Consider the following 20084-nt stretch of genomic DNA (forward strand, 5'->3'; position numbering starts at 1 on the left):
TGTGGCTTGGCCACACTGTTCCCCCTCTGCTCGGCATCCAGGGGCGCTCCCCTGCTGGCTCAGACAGTAGAGAACCTGCCTGCAATGCAGGAGACACAGGTTCGATCCCTGGGTTTGGAAGATGCCCTGGAGCAGGAAATGGCAACCCACTCCAGTATTCTTGCCTGGAGGCAGCCAGACAGCCTGGCCCAGGCATGCTGGTGGACTTGTTCTTTTTGTTAGTTTGAGGAGATGCATTAGCCCACCACAGCTGTCATGACATCAGCAGAAACAAGATGGCTAAATCAATAGCCTCTTGGTCTTTGTCGGATGCTGTAAGACGGAACACGTGCAAAGCCGATATTCTGGTGTCCAAAATGACATCCCCTTAATCTGACTTCCGTCTGACTTCTGTGGATTATTGAATGCTGCTACTGGGCCAGCAGAGCAGGCTCGGGGAGGGGGAGGGACCACTCATGTCCGTGCCCACGGGTCTCTTCTGGAGCTCTCTCCCCCCTCCACACCCCAGCTCCCCCTCCAGATCACGCTCTTGCATCCCCGGTTTTCAGCCAGGGGATGCTCTTCCTTGGAGTTCCACCTCTTGTCTGGGGACTCCTGAGGTCCCAGACTTGGCTAGTTTCTTGCCCAAGTGCCTACTCTGGTCCGGGAACAAGCTAGATGTCTTTACATGCACACTTTTATTTAATCCTCACGAATTAAATCCTGAGGATTTAATTCTGCAAAATAGTATTATCTTCATTTTGCAGATGACAAAACCAAGACATGTTCAGTGAGAACCCGGTGTTCACATGGACAGCAGCCACATGCAGAGTGGGAGCCGAACCCAGGCTCCAGCCCTGCAACTAGAGCTCTTTCCACCCAGACCACCCAGAGGTGGTGCCTCCCTGAGGCTGAAAGCTCAGGCTCAGTGACAGCCAATAAAACAGTTGTGGTCAGGAAGGATCTATAGAGCGCACAAAAGCATTTCAGGAGTTGTGAATCAGCATCAACCAAATGAGAGATTCAGTTACAGCCTGCAGCCCTCTCATCCCCGCCTGCCCCATCCTCTGCACATGAGACCCATGAAGCCTCTGTTGGGTTCCAGGAGCCCTCTCCTGTTGGGAGAGGCACTCACAATGGCCAGGAGGGACAGCAGGAAGTTCTCTTCTCCCCCCAGAATCTGGTCCATCATCACGGCCCGTCAGTCCTCTCGTGGGTCTCTCTCATTTTCCCCGCATCCCGCTGGTATAGCTCCCTGGGTTGTCACGCTGCAGCCGGCGGGCTGGCACTTATCACACCAGGCTTCAAACCTCTCAGGGGCTCCCTCTGCTCTTCAAGAGCAGAGTTCAAGCTCTCCCACCAGCTCACAGGCTGTGGTCCCTGCCCAACCAGGGCACCATCCACTCATGTTACTTAGCTCAGTTGACAGGCGCCCAGAGCTCATGGTGCAGCCAGGATGCTCCAGGGCCCAGGGAGCCGGCCAGCTGCACCCTACTCCCAGGAGCAGATAGCACAGGGGCTGGGTGGGCATCCCCTTGGGGCGTCCACGGGCTGGGGGCAGGAGTGAGAGCAGGACGGGAAGGGGGAGCAGCCCCACCACGCTCCTATGACTTGGTTGGTCCTTAGTGGATGACTCGGGGTCACCGGCCCCTCAGCCCTAAGGCCTTCTGGTAACCATCCTTGCGGAGGCTCTCAGGGGCCCCCACTCCATCTGGACCTTTGAGGGGGTCACCTCAGACCCCCCCCCAAATCCTCAGCAAAGCCTCAGGGGCTTTGGAACATGGCAGTCATGGGAAGGGGCCTCAAGGTGGGTGATCGGGACAAGTCGTGCCAGCCTGGCCTCCCCCAAGGAGGGATTCAAGGAGACCCTGAGCTGCACCCACCCTTCCTTCCTGCCCAGTCCATCAACCCGCCTTCAGCACCTTGTCACCAGGACGATGACGGCAGAGGAAAACCACAAACCAGAGCCCCAGCCGGGGAGCCAGGGAGCATCCCACTGCAGCCAGCGGATCAGGGCTCTCGACATTCCAAGGCCCCCCTCCCCACCACCGACAAGCATCTCACACTGATGGGTGTGTCCCAGGCCAGGTCACACTGTGAGGTCCCCTCAGTCCTGGGGCGAGACATCAGGCCCACAAGAACCCCAGGAACATCACAGGTACTTAACACTGACAGCCCCACCCCACAGGGGCCATGGATGAGTTGTTCCCGGACCCCTCCTACACACACGTATGAAGCCAGCCCACAGGACAAGCCCTCTGTGGTGGGTGACAGACACGGAGCTGGGAGCTGGCCTCTCACGCGGCCAGCTCAGACCACTTAAACTGACCCTGACGGAGCCTGTATCCGCTGACCAGGCTGGGGTGGGGGGCGGGCATGAGGACTGCTTGGTCCTCAGAGAGGCAGGCTGCCCACCTGCAGATCTGTAGCCGGGGCCCGAGGAGGGTAGGAGAGCCCCCTGCCCTGGGCTCAGCATGGACAAGGCCGGAGGGCACACCAATCGCCTCGTGGGAGAGGCTACTGTCACGGCTGCGGGGACTCGAGAACACCACGGAGACAGCCTGCATGTGCTTTTGACACGTTACCAGTTTTTATTTAAAAACATGCTAAAAACATGGCGTTCCACAGCCAGGACCAGGATGAAGGAAGCGTACAGATGCGGCATCTCAAGCAGGAAAGTGCACTGAAACCAACCTGTGGGACACTGCCCGGCCGTGTCGCCCGGTGGACAGGGTGCGGGCAGGAGCCCCGGCCTCGCCCTTGATGGGGGGCCCGGCCCAGAGGGACGCGGGGATGCACCCTGGACCTGGCCTCATGGCAGCGGAGGGGAGGATGGGAGGATGGGAACACCAGAGGCCGGCCCTGCAGGCACCTCCCCGCTCTGTCCGGCCAGGTCCCTGCTGTTAGCACCTCCACCCAGCGGTGGGCAGGGGCCGGAGAGGCGGCAACCTCCTTTCTATCCACCTGGACCACGCTTTGGCCACCAGAGCAAGGAGGGATGGCCAGCTGGTCCGAGTCAAACCAGAACACCTGCTTGAGGGTCTCCCGGGGGGCGAGGGGTGGTCAGCAGCCTTGCCAGAGTGAGAGGCCCACACTGGCGGGGGGGTGGAGCTGGGGGGTGGGGGGGTCGCACCAGCTGCTGCCCCTAGGGGCGGTGCTCAGCCCTGCTCGCCCACCTGCCCTGCACCCGCCTGGCTGCAGAGAAAGGCCGGGTGGAGGCAAGCATGCCCCTAAAGGCTGCAGAACCTTGGCCTTCGGAGTCCACTCTAACCTGCCTGCATCAGACCCCCTGGAACTGACTCTGACCTGGGGAGGGAGCTGCCAGGGAGGGAACTGACTCAGGTAACTCTGGCGTGAGCCCGGAGTCGGGAGACACCGAGACGATGCTGAGCCCCATCACTGACAGCAGGCAGCGTGCCTTTTGTGCCGCAGGGGAACCGCTCTGCACGACGGAAGAAGGGCCGCAGAAGGGCTCTCCCCCCGGCACACGGAGTCTGCCACCCCGTGCGGACGCAGCCAAATGACTGATCAGCCAAGCACAGGGTCAGGCAAGAAGGCGGTTTGGGGAACTGTGGACAAGGTGGGGTGGCTGGCAGGAGGAGGGAGACTGAGGCAAGGGCCCCAGGGCCGGAGGGCACCCCCGAAGCTCCAGAAACATGAGATTCCAGGGAGACCCACACACCCCCAAGGTACTAGGCTTTTGCTGTTGATTTTAACAAAACTTTAAAATTGCATTGATAGGCATAAACAACTCCCCCTCCTCAACACAAACTCATTATGCAGCAGTCCCAATGCGCCATTCAAATGCTTGTTTGCTGAGGGTGCCTCGAGGGGGCAGGGTGCACGTCTATTCTGGGCTCTGCAGACCTGGGTTCCCAGGGGAGTCACTGAAGCTCCTTTCCAAGAAGTCAGGCCCAGAGAGTGGGGAGGGCCGGTTGCATGTTACACTGGCTTGTCCTCCACCCAAACCCTGCCCACAAGCTTGCCCACAGGCACCCCCACTCCTGTCTCGGGAGATGGTCTCTACTTCGCCCAGCTCACTGAGACCACCCTTTTCTCCACTCCCCACACCCAGAAGCACGACCCCTGAGCACACAGAAGTTCTGCGCTGCTGGTCCCAACCGTCTTGTGCTTAAGGGGAGAAGGGGGTGCTGGCTGGGTGTCAGCTCTTGGACACACAGGGTGGGGAGGAGATGGCAATCGGGGCACCCAGCCAAACGGTGCAGAACAAAGGCAGCGCCCAGGTGAGGCCCCATCTGGGTAAGTGTTAGCTGGTGAGGAACCTTTCCAAGCTCAGCCCTACAGATTCTTAACTTATGTTTCAACTGTACAACTTGCTTAGACCAGCGTGAGCCCTGGTGGGGGCACCTGGCTGTGGTCGGACGCCCCCCAGCTGTTTACCTCCAGGCCCTGACTCAGGTTGCTTTGTCCTGGGGCCACCGTAACAGGATCCCTCCGGGTTTCCTCGAGTTTTCTGTGCTTTCCCTTGGGGTGGCGGAGGACATGACCGCCAGCCACCGCGGCATCAGTGAACCGCAAGCAAGGAGCTGAGGGTCCTGGGAGTCACGTGGACATCCACCCCCCCTTCCTCCCTCCAGGCGGTGACTCCAGCCGGACCATCACGCCCCACCCCTCCGGAGGTCGCAGGTCCTCTGTCACAGCTGAGCAGCTCCACGGAAGGACTGCTTCCCCTTCCAGAAGCAATGTGAGAGAGTGAGCAGCATCTGAACTAGAGAGGTATTTGTCCGAGAGTTTCTAGCAGGAATGTCTGTGAAATAACGGGTTTGCAGAACCTGTCGCGGGAATCCCCCGCAAGGGGTGGAAGGGGAGCCTCCCAGCCCGCAGAGGGCGGGCGGGAGGAAGAAGGAAAAAGAACTGCTCATCAGAGACGCGTAAGGACCCACGCCTGCTCCACCTCGTTCCTGGCAAAGCACCTCCGGTTCCCAGAAGACCCCCTGCCCTCTGTCTCGCTTCCATCCTATGCCTCCCGCCCCCCACCACCCCCCCGGTCTCCCCTGCCGCCTTCCCCCAGGCTCCCCCCCTCCCTCAGTGCATCCTGGCCGCAGCCTCCTGAGTGTGCCCAGTGGTCTGTCCTGATAGAAACCAGACAAACGGACGTGCCCTGTCCCTTCCCGTCCCCCACCCGCAGAAAGAAAACCAAACCGTTACAGAAGTCAACGCAGTACAAAGTTATAAATCAGAAAGCTAACCCTAAACTTATCTGAGAGATAGTATTCCTGAATAATCATAATCAGAGTAAAATAAAATTAAAAAAGTTACACTGTAAGGTATAAAATGCCTGGGTGAGATGCTCCCACAGCCCGGCATGGAGACGGTCAGCCGGCCCCCTACCAGTGCACCCCCCCTCTCTGGGTGGCTGGGGGCCACCAGGGCCACTCCTGGGCAGTCTCTCCACCAGAAGGCAGCCCTGAGCGCCCCCACCCCCACCCCATGCCATGCGGGGAACAAAGTGTCAGCTGAGGAAAAAGACAGGGCAGAAACGCGTCAGTGCTGGGGGCTCCTGGAGCATGCCCCCCACCCACCCACCCTGTCTTCTTTGGCAAATACACAGGAATCTGGGCGCCCCAGCACCCCCAAGGTCTCTGCGTTTCCTCCCCCGCCCCCAGCCTCCGCCCACCGACAAGGCTTCGGCAGGTGGCCGGGAAGGCAGGCCAGGGCGGGGATGCAGGGGTCAGCAGTCTGGAGGTGCAGGCGACACAAAGCTGAAGGCCTCTTCCCTCGCAGTGTCCACGGGGGCCGGGGCGCTCGGCCAGCCGCTCAGGCATCGTACTTTTTCCCAGTCCGGTGGATGTGTTGGAAGAGGGTCATGGAGAAGGCCATGCCCAGAATCTGAAAGACATGGGGCCAAGGGCCTTAGACGGGGGACCAGGGGGCACCCAGCACCTGCGGGGGAGCCCCTCCCATTATGCAGACGCCATGGGGCGGGCACGCGAGGGTGAAGCAGAGCTGAGGCAGGCCACACATGGGGAGCTCGGCCCCTCGGACTGTCCAGGCTGGATGTCACCCAGCTGCGAGGCCCAGAAACCTGTTGTTTCAGATCATGGTGAGGACAGGGGCCTGAACCTAAACTGCAGGGGGCTGGGGAGCTGGGGAGTCGATGGGGAGGCGGCAGGAACTCTGGGAGCCCACCGATGGCTCCCGCAGAGTCCTGGGGCTCATGGCTGCCGCCTTGGGAGCATGTCAATGGCCATCTGTGTCCCCGCACCCCCTGGGTCCTGACGCACTGGAGGAGCAGGAGGGCAGCCTGCCCGCCCCTCGGGCAGCAGGACACACCACGGACCCACTGTCCAGGGACACTCACTGCCTCCGTGGCTCTCACACTCGAGGTCTGCAGTGACCCTGGAGACCGGGGGCTGGACCCAGCCTAGCCCCAGCGTCCTGCTCCGGGCCTTGCCGCAGGCCGCCCTGACCTGAGCCCCACTCGGAACCACACAGCTTTCTCCCACCGGCCTGTCTCCCATTGGAGCCCCGAGCGGGCACAGTGGCTCATCCGCCAAGCTCGAAGGCTCTTCGACCAGCAGACTCGGTCCAAACCACAGGCCCCAGGGTTTAGGGAAGAAAGGGGACTTCGAGCAGGACGTCCATCTCTCTGTGGACCCACCGGTCAGGGACTGGGGCTCCCCAGGGGTAGGAGTTACACACAACTGGGAGAGGAGTGCGCGCCCAATGCTCCTGGGCCCAGAAAGATGGGGGGGGTCTCCTGTTGCCACCACGTCAGCCTCCTCATCCAAGAAGGAGCTGAGGGTCTCCTTGGCATCCTTCTCTGTCACCCGCGCTGGGCCGTGCAGCACAGCCACCCACAAAACGCAGACCAAGGGCTGCTGGCCCTTCCTGAGCGCCCTCCCGGCCCAGCGTTCCGGGTATCAAACCCACATAGTGCTAAGAAGTGACCCGTGATCGAGCCCACTACACAGATGTAGAAACAAAGGCACAGGAACGAAGCCGTGGGCCACGTGACGCGCTCACACAGGTGCTGGGGCGGGATGGACCCCGAGGAGGCCGCCCCTGGGCCTTGCTCACAATGATGCCATGCAGTTGGCTCACAAGGTAATAAAGGTTCCTGTGCCTAGGCGGGGGACAGGCCTGTCCCAGCCAGCCCTTCCTGCAAGGCCAGCATAGGCCCACGGCTCAGGGGGACGTGAGGAGGCTCAGGCAGGCCCTCGGTGGGGGGGCACAGGCCCTGCGGGGAGGGGTCTCCCTCAGGCTGTCCCCTCCACCCCGCTGGCAGGACGGCCCCCTTACCTGTGTGATTAGAAGGCACATCCCCACCGTGCCGAGCACGTGCTTATTGTCAGCAAACCACTGTTTGACCTTCTCGTAGCAGCCCTGGGGAGTGAGGACCACAGCTTCAGGTGCTGGGGTGAACCGTGGGCCCTCCTGCCCAGCCCCCATTTCACTTCCCTTTGGAGCCCGCCCCCACCCCGGTTCCGTCCATAAGGCCCCATTGCACAGCCCCAGAGCCCATTCCTACCTGACTCTGACCCCCCGAGACATGGGCCCAGACGCTCACTTGCCACTGCCTTTCGGCTTCAGGCCTATGTGCCCTCACCCATCCCACGTTAAGCCACCTCCTTGGTGTCCTGGGCCACCCCCCATCCCCGCCCAGACTGTCCACCCAGGGGCCCCTGGGGTACCCAGCCTCACCGTCCTCCACACAAGGGTGGTGTTGTTTTGTCCGCAGCCCTGGGAGTTCTCCATGCAGCAGCGGTCGGGGACCGTGTTCTCCCCCAGCACCGAGAACCAGTCCCTGTAGTCAGTGACACCGCAGCAGTGCATCTGCGGGGAGGGGTGGGGGGGTGTTAGACAGGTCCAGCTCGGTCCTTTCCCTGCCCCCCGGCCCCATGGGAGCTAGCACCCAGAGGCCAGCTTGCTTGTCCCTTCTCTGGGCCCCAGCCAGGCCCAGGGGACGGAAGGCTATCTCCTTCCTGGAGGACGGCCGCCTGCTCTCTGAGCGGGGTGCTGGGCGCTGGGCAGAGTACTCAGCCCTCTGTTTGTCTGCTCCCAGCTCTTGGCTTCATGGTGGCAGCCCCTCCCCAGGCTCCCATGGAGCTACACGGACACGCTTCCTCTTAGAACAGGGTTTCCTGAGTCACAACCGGGGAGGCAGACCTGTTGCTAAAATACTGTCATTCGTGCTGAATCTTCAGAAAGGATGGGATGGAGGAGCTGCCCTCCTGATTGTCCGTCTTGATTCCCAGCTCCCAGCCCCTCGGATGGCTGCTGGCCATATCCAGGCCCCCGCACAGCCCACCGCCCACCCAGCCGCCCCGCTGCAGCTGCTGGCCAGAGCACCATGTCTGACCCAGAGAGCCAGCGGCCCAGCCAGGGCTGGGGGGTGGCGTCTGAGGCCCAGGCCCCGCCTTCCACCCACATCTGCCCCCGTCCCCAGCCCTCACCTCTGCCTGGATGATGTTCCAGGCGTTCTTCAGCCCCACGTTGTTCTCCGAGTTGTAGAGTAGCAGGCCCTCCTTCAAGTCCTTCTTGGCATTCTCGTTCACCTGTCGGGCGAGGGCAGACTCAGGTTGGGGTCGGGGGGGGGGGGACCAGGAGGCCACCCCTCTCCCCAGGTCACCCAGGTCAGCCACGAGTGCCGGCCCCGCCAACTCATGGGGGAGGCCTGCTGGGGGCCGGAGGTGATCCCCGTGAGAGCCGAGTGTTTCAGGAGGGAGCAGGGACCCTCAGAGGCGGAGACAGCACAAGCCCCCCCCACAGCTCCCCTGCTCCCAGGACACACCCCCTCACAGGCCACGCTGCCCCCTGGCCCACGACATCCCATGCCCCACGTTGGCCCTGCGGGAACACACCCTGGGAACTGCAGGGCGCACAGCCGCCGTCCGGAGTGTGGGGCCACCCCTTGCTAGCAAGTCGCTTACCCTCTCCCGCCTCTGCCTTGTCTGTAATACTGACACATAACATCCACCTCGGAGAGGGTTGTGAGAATTAAAGGGATGATTCCCATGAAAACCAAGAACAGGGCCGGCCCGCAGCCATCTCTCAATATTATCAGTGGCTCCTTTTTTGCAGATGCAAAGGAATCACCGCTTCTAACCCTAATAGTGACTCTCCCTCTCGGTGTGGCCTGGGAGACTCCTTCAGGACCCAAGGGGCAGATGGTTATATGGTTCTGGTTATCATGAACCAGAAGAGCCCCTGAATGCTAAGTCTGCACACTTGACCAATCATTCTTGGTGGTCCCAGAGGAAGTTCCCCAATTGGGTGGGGAACTCTCCAGCCTGGACAGAGGTTAGTCCCTCTTAAGCTCCTGAATCCTCAGTGCAGCCTGAGATCAGCTGAAGTGAGTGAGTGAAAGTCATTTTCACTCAGTTGTGTCCAACTCTTTGTGATCCCGTGGACTATACAGTCCATAGAATTCTCTAGGCCAGAATACTGGAGTGGGTAGCCTTTCTTTCTCCAGGCGATCTTCCCAACCCAGGGATCGAACCCAGGTCTCCCACTTTGCAGGCGGATTCTTTACCAGCTGAGCCAAAAGGAAAGGACAAGAATACTGGAGTGCGTAGCCTATCTCTTCTCCAACGGATCTTCCAGACCCATGAATCAAACTGGGGTCTCCTGCATTGCAGGCGGATTCTTTACCAACTGAGCTATCAGGGAAGCCCATGAGATCAGCTCCCTGTCCCCAAAGGCCTCGAGAAAAGGATATGAACTTTTCCATACTTCAGCCCAGGAACTTGGGGCACAAGGTTTCCAGCCTAAAATATGAACTTTCCAAGTTCATAGAGAAGTTCTTCTTGGAGAAGAACTTCAATAAGTTGGAGAACTTCAAGAATTTGAGGCTTCTCAAGTTCTTGGAGAACTTGACCCTCCTCCAAGTGGTCAGCACAGCTATGCTTGAATGCTCCCAGTGACAGGGAGCTCAGTGGTGCTCCCCAGTTAGGGCTAGGGTTAGGGCATCCCTGGGTGACTAGAGGGTCTACAACCTAAGACATGCAAGTTAATCCCTGAGTCAGGAAGATCCCCTGGAGAAGCAAACAGCAACCCACTCCAGTGGTCTTCCTGGGAAATCCCATGGACAGAGGAGCCCTGCACGTTACAGTCCATGGGGTCTCAAAGTGTCAGACACGACTGAGCAACACACCCCACACACACTTCTCAGACAACACAAGCGGATGAGCCCCCTGCTACCCCCACCAAAAGCCCTCCTCTCCTCAGAGATACAACCTGTCAGTGCTTTTCCTCCAGATTCCCTGACCCAACCCCACGGGCAATGATACTCCACACACTCCCTCCCCTCCTGGAAGTCTTACCTTGTCCATGTAGACAAAGAAGAGGATAATTAAGATCAGCTCTGCCAGGAGGATGATCAACAGGACGATGAAGAACTGGAATGAGAAGGTGCAGGCATGGGCACGTGGTCGTGAGCCAGGGACAAGGTGCAAATGGGCTGGCAGGGGGCAGGCTTCCCAGGTAGGGATCCCATGTGGGCAGGGGAGGGAGGTGAAGCCTGACAGCCAATCAAGGAGTGGGAGGGGCACCCAGGCCAGGGTAGCCAATCAGGAGGAAGAGGGGCGTGGTCATTCTAGGTGCTCAGGCTAGCACTCGTGGCCCCAGTGTTCAGAGGGCTGGGGCCTGGGGGACTAAGGGGGTGGGGGGACTGGGGGGCTGGGGGGCAGAGGTCCAACTTACACTGAGGAGGAGGCACCTGTTCTCCTTGATGGCCCCCAGGCAGCCGAGGAACCCCGTCACCATGACGATGGTGCCTATGGCGATGACCAGGTTGGCTGCTGACAGTGAGGGGAAGCTGGGGGAGAAGGTGGCAAAGTTGCCTTGCGACACGGACAGCCAAATGCCCACTCCAAGCAGCCCACAGCCACAGAGCTGCAGAGAAAGGAAAGCCTGTTAGCCCGAATCCGTCTCCATGGGGCTCGGAAGACCGCCTGTCCCGCCCCCACCCCTGCCCCCCCCACCCCCTCCCACCCCATCCCTGGCCCCAGCCGTGGGACTCGGAGCGGGTACCACGGCCCGAACGACACTGGGGGGTGTGACCTGCACAAAGCCCCCAGCCTCTCCACGTCTCAGTCTCCTCATCTGGTAAATGGGATGAGACCAGCTTCATGACCCCTGTAGGGTCACTTCAGTGCAGACAGATGAAACAGGGCAGGGAGATCACGTGACAAACAGGGAAGATCCCAGCTGCACACGCAGCGCTGCGGGTGCCCCACTAGGCAGAGGGGGGCCTGAGGATCAGGAAGGAGAGGGGATGGCGTGGGGCCACGGTGGCCACGGAGCAAGTGAGGGCTTTGGGAGAGAGCCTCAGAACCCAGTTCCGCAGAGCCAGACTCTGCCGCGACTGCGTCCCGCTGCCCTGACGGGAAGGGGCACTTGCCCATGGTCCTCAGGAGCGGGAAGAACAAATTCCACAGAGATAGAAATAGGAAGAAGCTCCCTGGCTTGGCTGAGGGGCTGGCCGGCGTGCGGGGCAGGGCGCACCACTCCCCACACACCCCCAGGGAGCTGGCAGCTGCACCCAACCGGAGCCCGCTCTGCTGCACGGCTCCCCTGGGGCTAGGACGCCCACAAAGATGCAGTTTCCACGGCGGCCTGTCTTCCGCTCCATAAACTGACACTCCTTCCTCCACCCCCGTGGAGCCTGAGTTAATCAGTCAACAGGTATTTACTGAGGACCTACAGCCACAGGCTTCCCCGGTGGCTCTGGCATAAAGAACCCACCTGCCAAAGCAGGAGACACAGGAGATGCGGGTTCTATCCCTGGGTTGGAAAGACCCCCTGCAGGAGGACGTGGCAACCCACTCCAGTATTCTTGGCTGGAGAAACCCATGGACAGAGGAGCCTGGAGGGCTACGGAGGCTCCTACAGGGGTTGCAGAGTCAGACACGACTGAGCGATTAAACAAGAGCAGAGTTGTTAGCACAGTGGTGCTGGTGTTAGGGAGCTGCCTTCCCGGGGCCTCTACTGCGGCCAGATGGGAGCCAGGGAAGCACAGCTTCCCAGACTGTATGCTCGGTTAACAGGTGAGGGGCCCAGAGCTCAGGTGCCAGGTGGAGGGGCAGCCCCGCAGACATGCGGACGGGGCAGGTGGAGAATGAGACGCTGCCCGCCTCTTTGGGACCACTGTGAGAAGTTAAAAGAAGGAAGCCCTGTGGAGAGGGTGACAGGGCCAGGCGCTGGCCTCTGGGTGACATTTCATGAGCCGGGTGCCAGGCTGCGACGCTCAGAACCCAAGCCTCCAGGGAGCAAACACATGGCAGCGAAGGCTGGGCAGCCACGTGCAGGCAGAGAGTGGGAAGCTGGGCAGGGCCAGAGGCTCCTGGAGGAGACACACTTGCTCTCTCATCTGTTCCACAAACCGGAATGGCGCCGCCGCTCAGGAGAGCCAGGCCCTGCCCTGAGCCCAGGGAGACACCCTGGGGAAGTGGGGGATGCAGACGTCACAGAAGCAAACAGAAGACAAAAGTCCAGGTGCGGTGAAGAAAAAGAAGTCAGGATGAGAAAGAGTCAGAAAGTAACAGGGGTGGGGGGCGGGGGGTGGTCAGGGAAGGCCTCTCGAAGAGTGTCATTTGAGGAGGGGTCCACAAGAGGAGGGGCTTCCCAATGATAAAGAAATCATCTGCCAGTGTAGGAGACGCAGGAGACAGGAGTTCAATCCCTGGGTTGGGAAGATCCCCTGGAGGAGGGCATGGCAACCCACTCCAGCATTCTTGCCTGGAGAATCCCATGGACAGAGGAGCCTGGCGGGCTACAGTCCATAGGGTCTCAAAGGAGTCAGACACGACTGAGCAGCTAGGCACCAGAAGAGGAGAAGTGAACCACATGAATAACGGGGAAGGAAGTTCCAGAGGAGACAGCAGGTGAAAAGCCCTGGCTGGGGGTGAGCCTGACCAGCTGCGGGCAGGGGACGGGGGAGCGAGGTGACAGTGGTGGGGACCGGTGGGCGGGACCTCACAGCGTCTGTTCTTGGTGAGATGGCGAGCCGGGAGCAGGTCAGGGACGTGATCTGGGATTTCAGTAGATCACTCTGGCTGTTGTGTGGAGAACAGGTCACTGGGGGGCAAAGGGGGCAGGTGAGCAGTCAGGCCACTGCAGTGACCAGGTGACAGGGCAGGGCGCTGGGCAGGAGTGCGGAGAGATGCTCCAAGTGAAGAAGCAGCCGGAAGGGCTTGCTGGGCTTTGACGAATGAGCAGGACTTTGATAAATGGGGAGACAGGAAGGCAGTCCAGACGGGGCACGACAAAGGAAGTGGGGCTTTTCCCACCATCACTAAACCCGTGTGCTTCTGCTCAGTCGTGTCCGACTCATTGCGACCCCACGGGCTGTGGCACACCAGGCCCAGAGCCCCCACCTTATGGGGGCGCGTCCACTCGGCTCAGCCGGGGGCTGGGTGCCACCACTCCTGCAACCAGCAGGTGGCGCCCCCCAGCCGGGTCAGAGCTCCGGATTGGCAGGGAGGCACGGAGACCATCCAACTTGTCACTGACTCTCTTCAACCCGGTCACTTTCTGTGCTGCCGACTCAATTTTTCTTTCATTAATCACCCCATGGAAATTCATGCTCTCCACGCTCAAGATTTAAGGCTCTACAAGCCAGACCCTGGAATGAATAACAGGAGACCTCACAGCTGCCAGCTCACTACTGGTAAGGAGGTAAGCTTTGGGACCCCCAGAGCCACCAGACACTCTGTGCTGGAGACGCCCCCCGCCCCCAACCACCCCCGCCAGCCCCAGGCCTGGGAAGGTCCTCGGGGTACTAGGCAGTACATTTGACCCAAGAAACGCCAGCACCCGAGGTACCAAGGGATGACACTCCAGCTCCCCCCACCCCACTGACGCTGAGAGTGGGCCCCGGGGGGATCCTCAAGTCCCTCCAAGGGGAAGGGCCCTCATGTGGGAAAGAAAGCTCAAAACCTCTAGGCGCTGGTCATCATCTCTGACTTCACGCTTCCAGCCTCTGACGTGTCGTGCCAGCTCCCCAGAGTCTGCCTGGGAGGGGGAGCTGCTCCCCGACTCCCACCCCTGCTTCCTTTTCACTTCCTGCCCTAGATCACCTTGCCGCAGGTAAGACTCAGGTAGGGCCTGCTGCCAACAGCAGGGCAGCCCCCACCCCAAGCTGCCAGTAGCTGGGACCCAAGTCCTGCATCTTCCCCTCAAACCCACACCCGCATCCCTGCCCCCTAAAGGCCATTGCTGATGGCATTCAGGGACATTTCCTCCCAAAGCAACATGTTGTCTCAGACCCCCACCAGCTAGAGTCAAGCCCACAGCTGGAAGAACCTCTGGGAGAAGGCAGGGTGACTCGGAAACCAGGACCCAGCCAACCTCCCAACCCAAAGACAACAGGCACCTCACTATACCAGCTGAGCCTGGCAGGCATCTAGGGGCCACCCTGACCACCAAGCCTCCCTGCCTCTTGCCCCACTCCCAACCAAGGGCACTTCCAAGTATTTTCCACTGGAGCTCCAAATGAACCCACTTCCAGCTGTGGGCAAACCCTTGTATTTGCTGGTGACTTCAGCATAGAGCAGTGCCTCCCCTTGGCAGGGCCCATGGATCTGCCTCCTCCAGGCTCACCCTTCAGAGCCAGCATCTTCCTCATCACCCTGGGCCCATCAGACAGATGCACAGCAGGCTACGGCCTCGTTGATCAAGTCTACTGTAATTAACCAATACCCCCACGGCATTTTCCCGTCTTCAGTCGAAATCACATTGATTTGTAGTTTTAATATATGTTTCCACCACATGTCCTGATGTATTTTTCACGTAGCAGTCCAGTTCTCTGGGAGTGAAGCCATAACCTCCCCTGAACCAAACTCCCTCTTGAGTGCCATGCCCCCAACTTGCTTAGAGCCCAGGGACAGCCACTGCCTGTGTCCCCCACAGTGGCCACCATTTCCCCAGCATGCGGGACAGCCTTCCCTGGGGTGGCCTTTTGCACCAGGGCTGAACACCCCTGCCCAGCCCTCTGTGTAGACGTGCTGCCCACCCCCAGGAAAATACCAGCACCTCCAGGCCAGGCTCACAGCTCAGCCATTTCACCCCCATTGTGGGACCCAGAACATGCCTGGATACTACAGAAACATTCATTCCATGAATGAGTGGATGGGTGGGCAGATGGATGGAGGGAGGGAGGGATGGGTGGATAGGTGGATGGATGGATGAATAGATGGATGGATGGATGGATGGATAGATGAATGAATAGATGGATGGATGGATGGATGAATAGACATATGCATGTATGTATGTATGTATAGATGGATGGATGGATGGATGAATAGATGGACAGATGGGTCGATGGGTGGATAGATGGATGTATGAATAGATGTATACATGTATATATGTATAGATGGATGGATGAATGGATGCATGTGTGGATGGATAGATGGATGGATAAATAGATGGATAGATGGAGGGATGAATAGATGTATGCATGTATATATATATATATATATAGATAGATAGATAGATAGATGAATGGATACATGTGTGGATGTATGTAAGTATGGTTGGATGGATAGATGGATGGATGGATGGACAGATAGGTGGGTGGATGGATGGATGATGGATGGGTGGATGGACAGATGGGTGGGTGGGTGGATGGATGGATGGAGGGTTGGGAGGGCTTGGGAACAGGGCCTGACACAGACATACAAACCCACCTAAAAAAGAAGCCCCCCCACCATGCACTTCCTTCCCCATCTGGCCCCAAGTTCCCCCCAGCTCACCTGAAGCCCACCCTTCGCCTGTGTAAGTCGCCTGCTCTTCCTGCCCGGCTCTCAGAGGTCCACACACCCTCTGACTACCTTCATCCCCGTGGCCTCTGTGGCTCTGCAGGGGCCCCCACACCCTCTTTGCTTTGAAGGAAGCCCTCAAACCCTTAGCCTCAGCATGTCCCCATGCTCTCTACAAGCCAGGGCCCAGTGGGACGTTTAATGACATTTAATAAATTAGTGGATGTGGAGACTAAGAGAGCAAACAGTAACGATTTTAATTTCACAGCCAATGTGCTGGCTGGTAACAATCCTGCCCAGCCCTGGGAGAAGCCGACTGCCAGGAACTTCACCATGAGAAGAGGCAGCATCAGGACCGGGAAGGGCGGGCTGCTTGGGGCTGCAGCCGTCCTTGCCTCTGGGGGCTCTGCAGCTCATCCACTGTCACGGCCACAAAGGGAGGCGGGGCCAACGGATAGTGCTTCCAATTCCGTAAGGAAGGGACAAAGTCCCCAAGTCACCCAGTAGACAAGAGGATGAGGGCACGGATGGATGGGGTGGCCCCCCCACTGAGAGGGCTCCTCCATGCGTGTCCGCAGCCCTAGGGGGTCAAGTTTCTGTCTGAGCCCCCCAGGGTCACCAGCTAATAACACACTCCATTCTTTTTAGCACAACTCAAATTGGTCAAGAATTCTTGCTTATTAACTCAGGAATCCGCTTCCCCACAGCTAACATGTGTCAGTCCTAGTTTTGCCCTGGAAGTCCACCAAGCTCAAGTGCGGCAGGACTTGAAGTTGTCTAAGTCCCGTATCTAACAACATCCTTTCCCAGCCTTCTCTCGGCCCATAAAAAGGCTTAGGGCTCTCACCTCTGAGTCACCATCCATTACGGAAAGTTAGGTTCCAGCGCTGGAGGGGTCGGCACAGAGAGCAAGACGCCACCCTCCCCTCCTGCACTCTGAGCTCCGTACCTCTAGTGATCCAGCCTGCACCGGCTCTGGCCGAGCTGGCCGCCGCAGCACAGCTGTGGTTCACACTAGGCTTGTGCGTGATTCAGTCAGTGTGATTCTGCGGTCGTTCTTTTTTGGACCGCACACTTTGTCTCAAAGCCCCCGATTTCTTCACAACTTCACAACCCCCAGTGGCACCAGCTGGCAGAGGTGACAGGGAGATCACACCCATATTTCTAAGCCAAATTTTCCTCCAAATAAACAGGACATAAGGCATTTGCATATCTCAAACCCAGTTACATGCTGATTATTGGAAAATGAGGTTATTTTCTATCTAAGATGGTTCTAGGGGCATTTAGACACAGCCAAACTTCGGGGTTGTTGTATTTTGGAGCTGTGCATCTCTGAGGTTAATAAAGTTCTTAAATTAAATGTTTCCTGAGCCCCCTTCTCTCCAAAGAACTTTGCAAGGACGTTTGGAATGTGGGAGCCCCCAATCCGATCCCCTGGCACACCCTGTCAGTCTTGCTACAATACCTCTTGCCCTGTAAGGCTCTGAAAAGCGCTGGGGGCAGGGGGGCTTCCCTGGTGTTCCAGTGGTTAAGAATCCACCTCCTAATGCAGGAGACACAGGTTCAATCCCTGGTCTGGGAAGATCCCACATGCGGTGGGGCAACTAAGCCTGTGCGCCACAACCTCTGAGCCAGCACTCTAGAGCCCATGATCTGCAATGAGAAGCTTGCACACTGCAACGAAGAGTAGTCCTTCTCACTACAACTAGAGAAAGCCCACGTGCAACAGTGAAGACCCACCACGGCCCACCCCCCAAAAAATGCTGGGGATGAAAGAGCTGAGCTGGGGGAGACATGAAGACAGCGCTTCCTCCCTCCAGGGGGTTAGGGCTCCGGATGTGGCCCCGGCACCAGAGCCCTGGCCCCCAGCTGGTGTCCTCTGATCCTGACGGGGACAAGGAGGGGCTGTTTGCTGAAGTGCTGCCCACCTGTTTGGACTTCCTGGCCTGACCTCAGTGCACTGGGCTCACTCCAACCAGGAATCTGTGGGACCCCAGGGTGATGAATAGTCTTGTGGCTGTCTGTGGGCTTCAAAGCCCAGGGCAGGGGTGCTGAGAGCAGGCCCAGATCCCAGGACAGCTGATGCCCAGGGAGCGAGAGGCAAGGACTAAACCTGGGAGGTGGGGGGGGTCTACCATGCACTCTTTCAACACAGCCCCCTTACAATTCGGTTCTTCCAAACCGTCCCTCCATTTGGGAGAAAGGCCTGAAGGGCACCAGGGCTCCCTCCCCCACCTCCACCTGCACCCCCATTCCCAGGCCATCTGGGCTCCTCAAATCTGACAGCAGGGCCCAAATCAACCTTCTCAGGTGCCAGCATCTTTCCATCTTCTCAGACTGACCACAGGCCTGCTCATTCAATGGGGAGACACAAAAGGAGGTAAGGACCAGCTCAGAGCCCCCAAGGGGGCCCGAGGGAATGGACCCGGAGGATCAGGTTCAGAAGGACCACAGAATGGTGTGTGGTCGAGATGCCAAAGAGCAGAGGGTGACACAAAGCCCCCACCAGCCTTGCAAACGGGGCATGATCATCCACGGGCCCACCCACACTGACCCAGGCCACCAGACTGGCAGATCCGCACTTTCTTCCCACTCAAGCAGGGGTGGGGGGGGGGTGAATGGCTGCAGGGGAGAAGGGTCACACGGGGAGCACTGCAACCCAGTGTTCCCAAGCCCGCTCCCCAAGGATGGAGCCCCCGGACGTGGGGTCCCCCTCCCCTTGGGAGAGCACACAGTTATTCTACATCCTGCTCGGAACACGCCGAGGAAGTGGGCTGAAATGGCAGGGAGCAGGCTCAGGAGGAGAAGACAGACAGCCGTCCTGGCTCCGGGGGAGGTTTCTGCTCCCCAAGTCAGTGAGAGGGCTGCCCCCGCACCACTGGGAGCATGGAGGGAGGGTGACCCCAACTCCAAGAATTGTTAGCACCCAACAGGACACAATTGGCAGCCTCAGGCCACCACGCCCAGGAGCACTCTTGGAAGAGTGTGAGTGCACGCAGGGTGCCTAGAGCTAGGGCAGGGTGGGTGGGCACGGAGCCCCAAGCACTACGGCTGCCTGAGTTCTGGACCTGGGAAGGAGCTATGGGGAGACAGCCTGAACCTGTCAGACAGCGAGGCACTGTCTGAGCTCCCAAGGTCACCGGAAGTTGGAGGGAAGAGCGCCAAGGACCCGGATACTTGTCAGAGGAGTCTGGAGAGAGGATTTCTCATCACCAGCATATTCCTTCCCTCCTGCATCTGTTTTATTCGATGCATCTGGGGAGAAAGGCACCACTGACAGCATCAAAGCACGGAATGGAAGGTGGAACCGGGGCCGCCGAGGGAGGCAGGGATGGCTTTCAAGGTGCACATTGAAGCCGGGGCCACGCGGGCTTCCTGAGAAAGTATAACCATCTGCGCCGCGCATCTATGGATATGAAGCCCCAAAGGAAGGCATTGGCCCAGCATCTCCGGCCGCTTGGCCTTTCTGGGATGTCACTCCACTAAAGACTGAGGGAGGAGGGAAAAAAACACCTCCCCAGCACTCGGGGACCCTGGAGGATGAACGGGATTATGACCACCGAGCACTCTGTGTTCCTGGGAATATAAATGATACAAGGTACCATGCTACTATTCACACTCCCTGGAAGATGCAGGGATACCTTGAATTCACATCGTATCTTTCTGGCAGAGAGCAAGTGGTCTGGGAGACTCTAGTTCACCCTACAGAATGAGGAGGGGTGGGGGCTATTCTCCCTGTTTGAGGAAAGCTGCCCCCAGCTCCGCCCTCCACCCCCAGAGAGGAAGAAAAGCCACAGCGTGAAAGTACCATCCATTTCTGGGTGTCTCTCATTCAGCAAGGCTGCCTCTTCCATTCAGTATCTCACGGAACAAAGGCCCTTTAATAATGTAACGAGGACGGTCTTCCCTGGCTCCAGTTCAGCAAGTAACACTCTCTAATTACAAGTATAGATATCGGGAAGGATCAGACTGACAACCAGGTCCATCTCTGGCCCCAGGACAGCCCGCCCACACCCACGTCCGCTCTAAGCCCTGGACGTGGCCAACATGATTGGTCTTCTCTCCAGGGATGCTGTGCCCACAGCCAGATTATTTATACTGCCAACCGGGAGCCGTGTCCACCCACGCCAGGACTTGGCATTTCTGACACGCTTTGTGGGGGTGTGCATGGGCTGGTTAAGTTCAAGCCCCCCTGACAGTGATGGTCTCTGCACCAAGTTACGTGACAGTCTGAGGCCCCTCTCACCCACCCCTGACCTGACTCTGCCATCTCTTCGTCCGCCTAGTGGAACTGGAGACCCTGGCCCACTCTATTGCTCAAGGTGCTCACTGTGATCAGGTCACTCGCTGAAAGCAGCCAGGCCAGGGTCTGGTGCCCAAGGT

The 20084-nt window shown here is 58.9% G+C and overlaps 1 protein-coding gene across 3 annotated transcripts in view; it reads right to left on the reverse strand.

The window, feature by feature from the left end:
* Positions 1 to 2547: 2547 nt before the first annotated feature.
* The window catches only part of TSPAN9 (tetraspanin 9), a 187325-nt gene continuing 169788 nt past the window's right edge, over positions 2548 to 20084 (reverse strand). For all 3 annotated transcript variants that reach the window (XM_070453171.1, XM_070453172.1, XM_070453170.1), the window contains 6 exons: positions 10645 to 10836; positions 10266 to 10340; positions 8397 to 8498; positions 7645 to 7776; positions 7243 to 7326; positions 2548 to 5829 (listed from right to left, as the gene is read on the reverse strand). In XM_070453171.1, the coding sequence (XP_070309272.1) occupies positions 5758 to 5829; positions 7243 to 7326; positions 7645 to 7776; positions 8397 to 8498; positions 10266 to 10340; positions 10645 to 10836 (657 nt within the window). In that variant the 3' untranslated portion in view covers positions 2548 to 5757. The remainder of the gene's footprint in view (positions 5830 to 7242; positions 7327 to 7644; positions 7777 to 8396; positions 8499 to 10265; positions 10341 to 10644; positions 10837 to 20084) is intronic.

Source organism: Odocoileus virginianus, chromosome 23 (genome assembly GCF_023699985.2).
Source record: "Odocoileus virginianus isolate 20LAN1187 ecotype Illinois chromosome 23, Ovbor_1.2, whole genome shotgun sequence".
Taxonomy (NCBI): domain Eukaryota; kingdom Metazoa; phylum Chordata; class Mammalia; order Artiodactyla; family Cervidae; genus Odocoileus; species Odocoileus virginianus.